Here is a 15,973-nt window from a genome sequence, read left to right on the forward strand (position 1 = left end):
AAAATAAAAATCATGTAAATAATGCTTTGGAGCACTATTGTCCATTTTTTTCAGTAAAAAAACCTGAAGCTCCCTGTTGTCATCTGCAGTGACTTTTTAGTCATACGAACCAGAGAAAAGGGACCTCATCTGTTAAATCTCGATGGTGTTAAAATGGTAGTTTATAGCTCCATCAAGAAGCAGCAGTCTTTGTCATTTTGTTTCCTTTATTGTGCTTTTGATGAGGGCATGCAAGTTTAAAAAAAGAAAATCCCCCCTCTAAGTAAGCAATACCGAGAGAGGTAGGCTACTGTCCCTACTTAGCTGCAGTGAGAGGAAAATGTTTTTGATCACCAGCTCTACCTGTGAGCCTCCTCACAGCTCAAACAAGTCTGCAAGGCCACCTCATGCTCACGGCAATCCTAGGAAGCTTTCTCCAATTCCCCTGCTTCACAACCTTTCAAATAACTCCAGACACATCCTGTGAACAAAGCATGGTGAGACATCAGGATCAGACCTTTAATAATGGCCAATTCCCAGTGACATCAAATATAGCTATTCAGAGATATTTTGTCTGACAGAAAGGTTACATAAGCTTCTGCTTAAATTTTATAAATAACCTTCCTCTTGCTGTTACAGAATCTGCTGACAGATTTCACAATATTCATCCCATTCCTTTTACAAAACTCTGAGGAAGATTTATGGTGGCAAGGACTACAGGCTGCACATCCTTTTGCAAATCTCTTTTCAGTAGCCCTTCCCTGTGCATCCATCCATATACATCATGATGTGATTAGGCTATTGCGGTTTGGGCACTCTAGCTTTTTATTTGCTATACATCCTCTTCACTAGCACTGGGATGTGATCCAACAAACCCTACTTAAACCCACAGAGGCTACTGGCAAGACAACCTCTTTTATAAAGCAAGTTTCCTAGGCTTTCCTGTACAATTCAAAAGGGATTTGAACTGCATTTCTAAGTTCCTTCAGACTTTACTGGAGCTGAGGCTTACTGACATAGACGATTAAGATGTGAACGTGACATCATGTATAACTGCTTGAGCTGAAGCTGTTCACAATTTCAAACTATACATTAATCTATGTCACTGAGCAGACCTCTGCTTTGAAGTTATCTATGTGCTAATAAATGTTGGCAGTAAGAATTACAAAGCAGTCCCTCTTAGCACGCTAGCTGGAGCAGGTTCCTCTCCTGGTCCATAGTGAGTTTCATAGCCCACATCTCCATCAAGTACCAGAAGCCTGTTTTTATCTAGCATTTGCTCTCTTGTTCCAGATTCTGTATTCTGTATTTGCTAACATACCATGTTTCTCCCTCCTGCGTTTCAGGTGGCTCATCGAGACTTCTGGTCAATTTACACTTGTTAATTAAGAAACAGTTTACGATAATAAACACAACATAAATGCTGTTGCAGTAAAACACGGTTTCTCTCTCTACTTCTTGTTGCTTTCTGATAGGGTCAAGCAGACATTTCAAATTCCTTGTTAATGCACTCATAAGACCCTTTCATGAGGGTTTGGAATAAGAGCAAGTTAGAAGTCTTAAGTCACAATTACAGAATAATTCTTGTTCTACTTATCCATTGTTAAAAGGCATTTTAAATGCCTTTAAAATGCCTTTTAACAATGCCACAATTAAGACTGCAAATTTTCATTCATTATTCAGCACAATTATCATAACTATCTGCATTGTTCAAATAAGTTAATGACTACAACAATGAATTTGCTTCTCAAATATTAAACACAATGTTACAATGCTTGGGTTTAGATATAAATAGTTTCCCAACATTTGAATAAGTAATTAACATTTTTTTTCTTAAAAAAAGTCTAAATAAAATCTGTTCATATAACAAAAAGCAAAAACACCAAACCCCTTCCTTCTCTTTCCTCTGCATTGACCCAAGTTCTAATTTTCTGACATGTTCATTTAAACTGACATGATTTGTAACAAAACCACCATTACACAAGACAGCTAGAAACAAAGCTATCTTTAACAATGAATCACAATTCTAAATTTTATGATTCACCCAAGCTTCTCTTCTGTTGAGCAAGACCAACGTGGCAAAAAAGCTGAAGAATGGAAATGTGAATAGTAAAGCTGTTGTATAAAGCAAGGCATGCGTACGCTCTGTCTTTATTCAGACATTCTTAAGATCAGTCATCTAACCAGTAATTTTAAATGTTTTCTAACTTCTAGTTTTTCCTTCAGATGTAAACATCTTTCTAGATAACATATGAACAGTACAGACTATTTTGTTGAAAATAAGCTGCAAATGACTGCATAGTCAGATGTGCCTATTCCCTGGTATACCTTCCTATTCTTTCTTATTTAACACCTTTGCTGTTACTATCTGTTACAGTGTTCTTGTGTAGGCAACCACATCAGAAACAGGATAAACTAATGGCATTGGCAATATCTCAGACTGAAAAAGAACAGAACTATTGTCACATACAGGAATGACATTACTGCTCTATTGACTATCAACAAAAAATGAAATGACAATCCACTGGAAACTAAAGGACTGACTTTTATAAGAATTTTGTTTCACTTCATCTTCAAAAGTAAGTTAATACAAACAAATGAATGTGTGATTTCTACATTCACGAGCACCAGAAATTTCGAACTCCTTTTCCATTGAATTTTTTTTTTGCTGTTTACATATATATTCATAAAATTGTAAACATTTGTAGAGAAATCAGCAACAAATGCTTAAATATACAGTTCAAAATATCTGTATTCAGTATCACATTATAAATGCAGTATCAAAATATTATACCAAACAGATTTCATATTTCATTGTTTAGCATTTCCTGATTTTGGGGTAGTTAAAAGGACTTGCACAGTAGTAGTTTTGTCTTTTTCTGCATCTGTATCACAAAATAATCTTTAAATGAATGACGTATAGTACAGAACTTTTAAGAATATACTAACATGCAAAGTTTTCCACAGCCTGTAGAAACTTTATATTTGAGAAGCTAAGTATTCAGGAGGTAGCTAAGAATCAGCAGGGAGAACGGACAAAACCTCTTCAAGAATCTTCCTTCAAAAGCTCATGAAATCTTTCTAACACTCCAGAAGGCAGAACCTAATCACCCAGAAGGCTTGCATTCAGGTCAGCCTCCACTCATGGAGCACCCTGCATGAAATCAACTCTTGTAATGGGGATGAGAATAATGTGCACCACTAAAATTTCACACATGGCTATTTTCATGGCATAAGCGAAACCTGGTGGGATGAGTCCTGTGACTGGGGTGTTGCGATAGATGGTTACAGGCTCTTCAGGAGGGACAGGCAGGGTAGGCGAGGTGGTGGGGTGGCGATGTATGTGAAGCAGGGGCTGGACTGTGTGGAACTTCAGGTCGGCGATGGCAAAGTTGAGAGCCTCTGGGTAAGGATCAAGGGACAAACGAATAAAGGGGATGTCGTTGTGGGAGTCTATTACAGACCGCCTGGCCAGGACGATAGCGCCGATAAATTATTCTTTACAGAACTAAGAGAGGCCTCGAGATTAACTCCCCTTGTCCTTATGGGGGACTTCAACTTGCCGGACGTTAACTGGGAGTGCCACACGGCTGACACGAGCAAGTCCAGGAGGTTCATGAAGCACCTAGATGATAACTTCTTGGTGCAGGTGCTAACGGAGCCAACTAGGAAAGGTGCCCTCCTAGACCTGTTGCTAGAAAACAGAGAGGGTCTGGTGGGAGATGTGGTGATTGGTGGCCGCCTTGGTCATAGCGACCATGAAGTGGTTGAGTTCAAAATTTATGGTGACAGAAGGAAAAGTGCCACCAAAACCTCATCCCTAGATATGGGGAAAGCGGACTTCAGGCTGCTCAGGGAACTAGTCAGCAAGGTCCCCTGGGAAACTGCTCTTGAAGTCCTCGATGTCCACCAGTGCTGGTCACTCTTTAAGCGATGCCTCCTAGAAGCACAAGATCAGGCAATTCCAAAATATCGCAAGTCAGGCAGGCGGGGCAGGAGGCCGGCGTGGCTGACCAGGAATGTTCTAATGGAGATTAGGCGGAAACAGAGAGTGTTTCGCTACTGGAAGGAGGGCCAGGCGTCATGGAAAGAATACAGGGATGCTGTTCGTGTTTGTAGGGAGAAAGTTTGTGTGGCCAAAGCACAGCTAGAGTTGAAGGTGGTTGTGTCTGTGAGAGAAAATAAAAAGTTTTTTTTAGATATGTAAATGGAAAAAGGAGAACTAAAGAATACATAGGGCCGCTCCTTGATAGGGAAGGTCTCCTCACAGACGATGACATAGGCAAAGCAGAGACGCTTAACGCCTTCTTTGCCTCTGTCTTCAATGCCGATGATGGGCTTCGGGACCCAGGGTGCCCTGAGCTGGAGGGCCGGGACGGTGGGGATGACAAACTCCCAACTGACCCTGAACGTGTGTGGGATTTGCTACTCCACCTGGATCCCTACAAGTCCATGGGTCCGGATGGGATTCATCCCCGGGTGCTGAAAGAGCTGGCGGATGTCATCGCGGAACCTCTTTCAATTATTTTTCAACGATCCTGGGAATTTGGAGAGGTCCCGGTAGACTGGAAGCTGGCAAATGTTGTGCCAATTTTCAAGAAGGGTCAGAAAGAAGACCCTAGCAATTACAGGCCTGTCAGTCTCACGTCAGTGCCTGGTAAAATCATGGAGAAGTTGGTTCTCGGACTTATTGAGGCGCACCTGGGGGACAAAGCAGTCATTGGTCCCAGCCAGCATGGGTTTGTGAAGGGTAGGTCCTGCCTAACTAACCTGATTTCCTTTTATGATAAGATCACCCGTATGGTGGACCAAGGGAAACCAGCTGATGTGATTTTTTTGGACTTCAGCAAGGCTTTTGACACGGTTTCCCATAGGATCCTACTGGACAAAATGTCCACCATACAGCTAAATAAAAACATCATACGATGGGTGAGCAATTGGCTAACGGGCAGGGCCCAAAGGGTTATGGTAAATGGGGCTGTGTCAGGCTGGCGGGCGGTCACCAGTGGGGTCCCTCAAGGCTCCATTTTAGGGCCGGTACTTTTCAATATTTTTATAAACGATCTGGATGTAGGAATAGAGGGTATTTTGAGCAAGTTTGCTGATGACACCAAACTTGGAGGAGTTGTGGACTCAAATGAGGGCGTAAAGGCCTTACAGAGGGATCTGGACAGGTTGGAGAGCTGGGCGATCACCAACCGCATGAAGTTCAATAAGAGCAAGTGCCGGGTCCTGCACCTGGGACGGGGAAACCCTGGCTATACGTACAGACTGGGCGATGAGACGCTGGAGAGCAGCCTAGAAGAGAGGGATCTGGGGGTCGTGGTAGACAGCAAGTTGAATATGAGCCAGCAATGTGCCCTGGCAGCCAGGAGGGCCAATCGTGTCCTGGGGTGCATCAAGCACGGCATCGCTAGTAGGTCAAGGGAGGTGATTGTCCCGCTCTACTCTGCGCTGGTGCGGCCTCACCTCGAGTACTGTGTGCAGTTCTGGGCACCACAGTATAAAAAGGACATGAAACTGTTGGAAAGTGTCCAGAGGAGGGCTACGAAGATGGTGAAAGGCCTTGAGGGGAAGACGTACGAGGAACGGCTGAGGTCACTGGGCCTGTTCAGCCTGGAGAAGAGGAGGCTGAGGGGAGACCTCATCACAGTCTACAACTTCCTCGGAAGGGGGTGTCGAGAGGCAGGAGACCTTTTCTCCATTAACACTAGTGACAGGACCCGCGGGAACGGGGTTAAGCTGAGGCAGGGGAAATTTAGGCTGGACGTCAGGAGGGGGTTCTTCACAGAGAGGGTGGTTGCACACTGGAACAGGCTCCCCAGGGAAGTGGTCACTGCACCGAGCCTGTCTGAATTTAAGAAGAGATTGGACTGTGAACTTAGGCACATGGTCTGAACTTTTGGATAGACCTGTGCGGTGTCAAGAGTTGGACTTGATGATCCTTAAGGGTCCCTTCCAACTCAGGATATTCTATGATTCTATGATTCTATGAAATTATAAAGTAAGAAGGGAGAGGGAGTACGTAATACCCTGTGTAAGAGAAAACCTATAGAAATCTATCAAATCATACAATGAGTAATTCCAAAATCATGTATTGCTTAGTATATGTGTAATACACATGATTGAAGTTGGAGCTGAAAAAACAACAACAAAAACCACAACCAATCAACACGCAAAAAACCCTGAAACTCTCATGACATGGAATAATAAAATACAATTTGCACGCACAGTAATTGGCTGTCCTTTATTAATGAGTTTGAGGCCAAGTCATTAGATTGAGGCACTGCAACACATCTATAGAAAATAACATTTTGTACTGAACTCCTACCGTCAAAGACAGAAATCTTATTTTCTCAGTGTGTTAAATGAATGTATCCTCCAGAGCTGCTAGAAATAGATTGCATTAGTGATAGACCTCTGAAAGAATTACCACAGTCAGAAGTCTTTTATATTAGCAGGCAATACCTTCGTGTTTCATTTCATGGTAAGTCCTAAATTGATCTCTTGTAACACCTTCTGAGCAAATGGTAGAAGTTACTAGTTTAAGATTTACTCTTTTTAAAGTATACCATAACCTCATTTAATACTGCAAGGAAATTAATGACCATAACATTTCATTTCTGCAGTTAGCAGTGTCCTTGATCAGGAATTCTACAATTTGCTGAGACAATATTATTTTAACAGATAGAAGTTTGCACTCAGCAAAGGCAACAGAAAAAAACCTTCCTGAAATTCAGGGTTGACTAGTAGTTCAAAGCAATTCAATTACTAACACAGTAAGTAGGAACTGTAATTATTTTCATACTGAGTTTATTTAATGCACCTATAAACATCACCTTACTATAAACAGTCACACATACACAATTCTATTAAATCTACAAAATTCTCTGTGAAAACAGGTGACAGTAAAGCTGGACGTGGCTGTTAAAATTAATTTCTATTAAATGCAAATAGTGGAAAAACATTTGGGTCACTGGTCTTGAAGGGTCGGTGGTTTTGAAGACAAATTGGCAGCTGTTTAAGAGAGCTACACATCAGTGGTTAATTCCTGAGCCAATTCTGTTTAGCATCTTTAACAACATGCACAGAAAGTGCCCTCAGCAAGTTTGAGGACAACACCACTTTGAGAGGAGCAGTCAGTACCTACCTGGAAAGTCTGGCTGCCATTCAGAGGACCTTGACAGCCTGGAGAAATGAGCTGGCAGAAACCTCATGAACTTCAGCAGTGTAAATGCAAAGTCCTGCACCTCTTGTGCTCCCATTACTCTCTACAGCTACCTTCTTTATACCCGATTGAAGGGTATAAAGAAGAGAGAGCCAGAGTCTTCTCAGAAGCATATAGTGAAAGAATGAGGGGCCACAGACATAAATTGCAGCAAGTGACATTTCAAAGCATGTATTAGGGAAAACATTTTCAGCACAAGAGCAGACAAGCAGAGCAAGTGCCCAGAGAAACTGTGCGATCTCCATCCTTGGAGATGCTGAGAACTCATCTGGACACATACCTGAGCAACCTCCTCCAGGCTGGGTGGGATCTAAGTTTAAAATGAGTCCTGCTATTGTTGGAGGGTTGGACAATAGGACCTCCACAGCCTTCCTCCAGCTCTAAATTATTGTAGGGTTCTCCAATCCTAATTCTTTCAACACTCCTTACAGGGAACAAAAGTCTTACATTTTGTCTAGCAGACATGCTTATAAACATGTCCAGAAAGGTTGCCCAGAGAGGCTGTGGATGCCCCATCTCTGGAGCTGTTCAAGACCGGTTTAGATGAGGCCCTGGGCAATCTGATCTATTGGTTGGTATCCCTGTCCATGGCAAGAAGGTTGGAACTAGATGATCTTTGAGGTCCCTTCCAACCCAGGCCATTCTATAATTCAACGTCTTCACAAACTTGCTACCTGAAAAATGTCATGTTTTAACAGGTGAAATTGCTCCATTTTTTTTTCACAAAACAAAGACTATAAAGTGACCTATCGCCTTTTTATTTTTATTTTTTAATTAATTAATTTATTAATTATATTCAGAGCAAACTTTCCAGAAATGTGCTTCAGGTAAGGATGCTGAAATAAACCTAACAAACAATACCATGAATTAGTCACTGATGCAGTATCAGTACTTAAAAATAAATTAAAATTAATATTATATGAATAAAGCATTTGCCAAATACCAGTTTGGATGTACTCTATTATACTAGCATTCCATATTTTCCTCTGCTGAACCCCAGAAATTTAAGTAAAATTAATGCTAAATTACAATGAATTTTAGGCACTTCCCACACCATTACAGCCATAGACATCTGCAGAATAACAATAGGTTCTAACCTCTTGCTTGTAGCCCAGGTCCACAAGTCTCGTGTGCTCCTGGACTGTCTTGGCGCACATACCATGGTACTAGCTGGCACCTCCGCCACTTGTGGGTCTTCCACCTGAAATGAGGAGGAAATAATCAAGTAGAAACAATTCATCTAAATATGTAGCAATAAAAATCACAAATAATAAATTCCTTTGCCAAGCTTCATCTTCTTATAAATATACCAAAAAGGTGAAATCAGGAGCAAAAAATTACCACAGACACAGCAAAGCACTGGGACAGTGAGTTTAAATGACTGCAATGGTGCCTCAGGAGATCCCAGAGCACTTAGGTCTAGGGTAGCCGGGTGGCAGCACCTTCAAAATGTGGAGCCAACCAAGAGATCCAATGCAGTGCATGGGCCCAGATCATATCAAAATAAAACAGTCAAGAAGATGTTGAAAAAAGCTTTGATAAAAAGAGAAATATTGTGCTGCCTATATTATTTAATCAGTAATTTAAACTGCTAAGAAACTTCTACAAAATTCTATTCTAGTTTTGCAGAATACTCTAGGCCTTTAAATATAACTAATCCAGTTAGTGTTGCAGCTCCAAAATAATCCAGAGTGTTTTGAACTACTCAGAGCGAGGGGGAAAAAAACTAAATCCACTGCTCAGATCGTCTTCTGCTCTTTTATATATAGTGATCAAATCACTTACCTCAAGTTTCATTGTAACCTGCCTCTGCTGGCTAATATCTGAACTAATTCATGAGAAAATCTGAGTGGATGAGTCCACCTGTCACAAGCATGTGTACAGGTCAGAAAGATACTAAAGGAAATATGCAGAAAATGTGTTCAGTATCAGTTCACGTCACGAAAATCAAATCACCTCATTTACCACTCACTAGCAACTCTAATTGCTACTTATGTCTACTTAGCACATCATCCTGTAGTAGCTCAGGTAAAATTTGGTACTGAAGATCCTATACAGATGAGGAACAGACAGTATTTTAAAGGATATAACTCTGATGCTGGTATTGACTAGAAAAAGATTTCAAATTACATTTCTCTCATGCTTGGAGTACTCACTATGATAGCTTCCCAATGCTGTTTTGCATATTTTCATATCTTTCAGTTACATACAGTGTTGCCTCCAAATGAATTTGCATTTGAATAATTCTTACCAGATGATGAAAGCAACATATTACTTTAATCTCAATCTGTTTTGGCTAAAATAAAATTAAACTATATTTGCACCTCTGCAACAGAGTGTTTTCATGGAAGATAGCCTTATTCTCTATCCACTGGAAAAAAAAAAAAATGGCTTCCAATTCAAATACATAAATTATACATTAAAAATAACCCTCATATTTATTATCAAGTACATCTAAGCTTTCTCATGCCACTCAGAAAGATGTTGCAAAACTGCCCCAAAAGTTTTCTTAAGCAGTTAAAGTGGTGTTCCCCACCTGCTAGAATTGTCAGCCTTCTCTGGTGAAGATAGGTCAACACTGTACGTTAGGGGATGTATCAATGGGCGAGTCATCTCTGGGTTGATGGGAATGGAAAAATGGAGGGTATGTTTCTGCATGGGAGAAGAACTGAGCTCTTCTAAATAGACTCTGCATTTCACTGGCTTAGATAATTTAAAATAGATTTTTTTAATCATATAGAATTTCAAATAATTGCAAGGCAAGATTTATCTTGGAAAGCAATTCCTATTAGTTGCAATGTTCATGCAAATAAACTGTTTAAATAAAAATTAAAATAAAATAAAATAAAATAAAAACAACATAATTTCCCAATTCAAAGGAAAGAAAATGTTGACATGTTGGTCTTGATACACTGAGCCTAGCTGTGTGTACATATCTGTTCAGAAACCTTGATTTAGCCATACATCTTATTTTTCTTAAGTGGAATTCAACAAAATTTAGAGGTAGGTAAAGGTTGAAAAATCATACATAAACTGCCCTTGGTTGATAAACACTACCTGTAGCTATAGCAGACGGGAGAAGCTTCACATTCTTTTTCCTCAAACAAAGTGTCTGGGCACTCACGACCACCATTAGCAGGGAGTTGGATAATGACTCGGTGACGGGACTGTTTTTTTACTATGACATCACCTGCAAAGGGTAGAAAAACTTGTTTCTCCTGCTACAGTAATTAGAGAAAAATAAGATTTAACATAACAGGTATTTGAGTCAATCATTATAATAGTGACATACTACTTTGTCCGTATTCAGAAAATTAAGCATAATAGATAAAACACTTTAATCTCAGCTAAAGACCTAGAAGCAGAGTGAAACAGAAAGCAACAATGCTGTCCAAATGAATATATAACCGAAGTGAGCACACTGTTTAAGGGAACAAGAACAACCATCTCAGTTTGCTGCTACACATTAGTTTCAAAGCATAAATTTGCTTTAATCATCGACTTGCAGAACTAGAAACATAAATTAACAGCAAGAAATTATTATATTTCATAATTTCTCCATTCACTAAGTGTCTCAATCAGAAAATCTAAATGCCTTTTGCTAATCTCTACAGCCAGGAATATAACAAATTTAATTTACACTCCTGGTTATCTCCAGGATGGGCTTTAATTCTGCTCCTTATACCCTCGATTCCCACAAGCACCAAGATCCACAAAATATTCCAAAAGAACATATTCTACGTATAACGGTGAACTTTTATTTTCTCAATCTAGAATTTACAGTTTATAGTTTCTAATTATTATAGTCATTCATTATTAATGATAAATAGTAAATAGTTCCCATAAGAAATTTGATTTCAATCAGCTTCATACCTGTGCTTCAGGCAGAGCATGAAGGGAAAACCCACAAATTTGTATTAATTTCATAGGAATAGCTAATGCACAAATATTTAAGGTAAAAATCTTGGTTTTGGTGTTGTTTTATTTATTTTTTACTTATTTATTTATTTTCAGAGAGCTGTAATGCAGACATTCGGTTGACTGGACTGATACCAGCTTTGGTGGGTTACAACAGCAGCTGCAGCTTGTCTGAACACAGAAGCATACTGGACCATAGCCAAGCAATCATAATTAGGAGCAAGCAGTAGGAGAATCCCGGCAGTGGCTCTCCACCACCTGGCTGCTTTTTGGAATTGAGAAAAACCTCTGCTCCTGAGTCAGTCAGCTCCAGGAGAAGCCAGGGGCTGGCAAAAGAGACAAGACAGACGTGCTGCCCAAAGCCACTGCTGGCACATATGGGTAAAGCTCATGAAAAAATAAATAAATAAATAAATAAAAATCGTTTGACCCAGAGAGTAGAAAAAATGTCCATACTGGTTAACTAATACCCTATTTTATAGAAGAATAAATCGTAGTTTGTGGTCAATATTTATGAAAATACATTCAACAAATCAAGAACTTTCTTAAAAATGAAAAAAGGACAACATTTTTGTCCAAGATGATCTACCCCAACAAAACCATTTCAGCAAGAACCATTAATATTGATGTAAAAGAACACTATTTAATAATGAACAAGTATATAATAGATTCAGTTTTCATGGTCTTAATTATCTGGTGTTTTTCAAAGGTTATAAATTTAATCTTCCTAACCATTCTTTTATTTGTTAACTAAGCTCTACTTTGAACTAAGCTCTACTATGAATTACTGTGAAAATGACTTTGTTTGTGTCCTTTGTAAAGCATTAAGAATAGACCGTGACTGTGACATTTGAAGTACATATATTTAATGTAACAATATCTTACATTCTGATAATATGGTAGCTGTGAGTAATCATCACATCCCACACAGGGATTAGCACCCTGTGGAACAAGGACTATTACAGACTTTGTCCGTAATGGTAGATATTAGAAACATACCTCCTCTTAAGCTTAAAAAAGAAAAAGAGATAAGGCAGAAAGATGCAGGCAATATTAAGCCAGTCATCACTTCAACTTCATGTACAATTATAAGGTCATAAAAATTTGACCGATACCTGCACTGTTTTTAAGGGCTTTGCCAAGTGTATTAAAATTGCAATGCATGTTTAAATCAGACCATTAATATCAACTAAAAAACATCTTATTCTTATTAATTTTGCTTATTAACTTTTCTTCTGTTTTCCTTGGGGTAGAAAAAAACAGCACAGGCAAAAGTGAAAGTTTTGCCTAAACTATATAGATATACATATATATCTTTGGATACACAGCCTCAGGCTTTCTGATGAAGAAGCAATGTATGTACTTCTAAAGGCAAAATCTGACCATTTTATAATCTGATAATTCAAATGCAGTTTCTACAACTGCAGAAGTATCTGTTTTGGTGCTATACTAAGAGAGATATATGTTTACCCTGTGACTAGTCATGATGGTGTATTCCCCCTTCCACCCCTTCTCGCCTGCAGTCCAATGCTGCCTTGCTCAAACACTGGCCACTACACCCAAGGCCTTGCTCAGACAGATAGTGATCACAACATTGGCTCAAGATGGGTACTGGAGAAGCTGACAGACAGATGTTTTCCTCAGCAGCTGAGGGCTGATGGAACATGCTCCGAAACAAACAAACAAACAAACAGTTAATATTAGTCCATCATCTTACCCCATAAACAGTGAGCAGTCCAAGAGCCCTTTAAGCTCTTCTGCACACCATCTGGTTGCATGACAGGATCTCCCCTTGAGCAGGGATGCCTCTTAAAGTCATGCCTGCTGCAGAGATCCCTTACTCCTTGTGACAGATTTCTTGCCACAACAGATCCTCGGTAAGTGATTAATGGTTTGCTAAACGCTGTGAGCTTTGTGAAGAGTATATCTTGGATTGATTGTGCACTTATAACCCTCAAACTTTTTCATATAAACCACCAACTAAGTGGCTGAACAGCCCAAGTGACTTCAGCTCCTCATACACGTCTTCCCCTCTAGACCCTTTACCATCTTTGTTGCCCTCCTTTGGACACTCTCTAACAGCTTTATGTCTTATACTGCGGTGCCCAAAACTGCACGCAGTACTACTCCAGGTGCGGCTGTACCAGTGCAGAGAACTCCTTGTGCTACCCCTTCCCTTGACCAGCTAGCAATGCTGTGCCTGATACATTCCAGGGCCCTCCTGGCTGCCAAGGCACACCACATTTAAGCAGGAAAAATGAAAAAAAAAAAAAAAAAAAAAAAAAAAAAAGATGCTTATGGAAAATACGGAAAAATAAACAAAATGGAAAATAGAAGACATCCTTCAACAGGCCTTTGAGACAAGAGTCTCTAACTAGAAGTTAAAATTGATTTTAGAGGCCACTAAATAAATTTTCTACACTGTTCTATGAGCAGAAACACCCTGCAACTGCTGCATCAACTATTACATGTCCACTGTCAGAAGAAGGTGTGCATAAGCATTCTGCCAAAAGTGACTCCAGATCGGACCATACTTCTTTTCTTAAAATCTCTCTACTAGCACACAATGGATAAAATTACCATCTTGACATGAAGAAGGACACAATGTCCAGTCACTGAATGGAGTCACAATACAATCCTTCCTACAGGGAAGCAGACATGGCCTCACTGTTTCTGGTCGGAGATTCTCAGGACATCTGAAAAAGTGAAAAAAAGAAGCATTATCAAATAAACAATCATTCTGCAATGAAGTGGTGAATCATGAGAGATACTGAATGTCTGCAGGCACACGAGGGGAGTGCTAGTTGCCCAGAACTCACCAGGACAGATGTCAAAACCCCAAACCTGTTAGAATTGAAATATCTCTGGTGGAAGCAAGCCAAAACTGGTGCATTCTGCACCTGGATATTGAACTAGAAGAAGAAAAAAAATAATGATTCCTCATCTGCCATTTCAGACTCTTTCCTTTTCAGTGTTATTTTAAAGCTTCAATATTATTGTAAAGAAAAGTCATCTAGCTTAGTCTAGCAAAATACATTTCTACCTCTTCACAAATGTACTAGAAGCATAAATTCTGGCAAGAGGCATATCTGGCATAAATAATACTGCTAACTCAGGAATATACAGGTATAAATTGGCCATGATTATGACGGAAACCAGAAGCAGTTTGAAACTACCAGATCAATAAGACTGTGGAAGACTGTCAGAAGGGACAGGAGACCTTGATTATTTTAAGAAGAAGCTTGATCAGTATATAAAAGGGATTATTAGACTGCCACATATGGGACTCATTAACCCAGGTCACTTTCCCAGTTCTGCTTTTCCATTTTTTTGTTAAGAACAAACAACCTTCTACACTATATTTTGTTTTCAAAAGATGCTATAGCTTTTGCAGAAGTACTGCAAGTCTTTAAAATAATTTCAAAATGGCTATTGCCCTAAAAGCACACAGAATGTGGACTGTCAGAGGATTACATAAAAAGGTATGAAAAAACATCACTTCTACATTTTGGAGCATGATTAAAAAACATTACTATGATTTTCCTCTTGTTGGCTGCCAGGCACCTTGGACCAGAGAGATAAGAGACCAATTTTATATTTGGATTGGATCAGCTGGGGAAGCTTGGGGAAGCATGAGGCATTCAGGCTGGAGGGACAACTGACAAGTTTAATGATGAGTTACCAAGAAAATGTGGCCTCTGTTGTTGATGGAGAACTACACCTGTGTCAGCAAGGGAAGAAGAACTGGCAAGAAGAGAAGAAAATTGGAACTGCAGCTTTACAGGAAAATATTCTTCAGCAATAACATTTGCTAGTTTACTGTCTGTTTCTGAGTTTTCCTGTCGATTCACATACTCCTTCCAAAGTATGCTCCATTCCTGTGAAGCTACACCAACTTGTTGCCCATAATGAGGCCTCTTGTAATGATATCTCCACCCTTTAAAGAAAGTTTATCTCCTAAAACACGAATGTGAAGAACCGTGCAAATTATAGCAATAGCAACAAAAATCTTCATAATGTCTTCATAAGCCCTGTCTATCTTTTTAAGTCAAATTTTGCCTTTTATTTTGTATGGGATTCATAAAATCAGATTATGTATGCATGGGTGTATTATATATAGTGTCAGGTACAGTTTAAAAAATGATCTGCCACCAATCATATACAGTGACTATATTGTCAGGAATTTTCTCTAGGGACAAAATTCAAAATACTTCCGAGCAATACAGAACACTGGCTTACTAATGGTTTCTCCCTTAAGGAACAACAGAAATTTTAAGCATACAGAAAAGTCTGAGTTAAATACTTTCACTGTTTCACTAACAACTTCATCCTTCAGGAGCACTGTACATTAGAATTCTTTTTCAGATCCTTGGGCAAGGCAATTAGGTCAATTAGAACACCATTTCTATCTTTTTATATTGTTTGTATTTAGTATATGTGGCTTAAAGCAATGTATTGATTTTTTTGGCATTCCTTACTCAAGGTCAAATTAAACAGAAGAGATACAAGCTGAAGTCTGTAACTTGTGAGGTAGATAAGGCCAATAATATTGATTCTATCATTCCACAGTAGTCCTTTTTATTAAGGGAAGTTTAAAACAAGGTTCCTATTTACATTTTCATGTCAAATGTCTAGTTCTTTAAAAATGATTTGGTAATTTTAATGTGACAATTTGATGGATCAACCAATACTTTTTTCTCATTTCACAAAATCCATTTATGACACAATAAAATAGTCATACTCCCAAAAATTTAAGGTCAGATCAAAGGCGAAGGCATTACAAGATTTTAAAAAGAAGATAAAACATTAGAATGTTTTTTGTTTGTTTAAGGAAAATGAGTAGTAAAT

General features: G+C 39.2%; 1 protein-coding gene across 1 annotated transcript in view; it reads right to left on the reverse strand.

The window, feature by feature from the left end:
- Nucleotides 1-15,973, reverse strand: part of THSD7A (thrombospondin type 1 domain containing 7A) — a 286,290-nt gene that overhangs the window by 51,731 nt on the left and 218,586 nt on the right. Inside the window, exons 12-14 of the mRNA XM_084281506.1 lie at nt 13,706-13,821; nt 10,265-10,397; nt 8,305-8,408 (exon numbers count right to left, since the gene is read on the reverse strand). Coding sequence (XP_084137632.1) covers nt 8,305-8,408; nt 10,265-10,397; nt 13,706-13,821 — 353 coding nt within the window. The remainder of the gene's footprint in view (nt 1-8,304; nt 8,409-10,264; nt 10,398-13,705; nt 13,822-15,973) is intronic.

The sequence above is a fragment of the Netta rufina genome (assembly GCF_964035555.1).
Source record: "Netta rufina genome assembly, chromosome: 2".
In the NCBI taxonomy this organism is placed as follows: domain Eukaryota; kingdom Metazoa; phylum Chordata; class Aves; order Anseriformes; family Anatidae; genus Netta; species Netta rufina.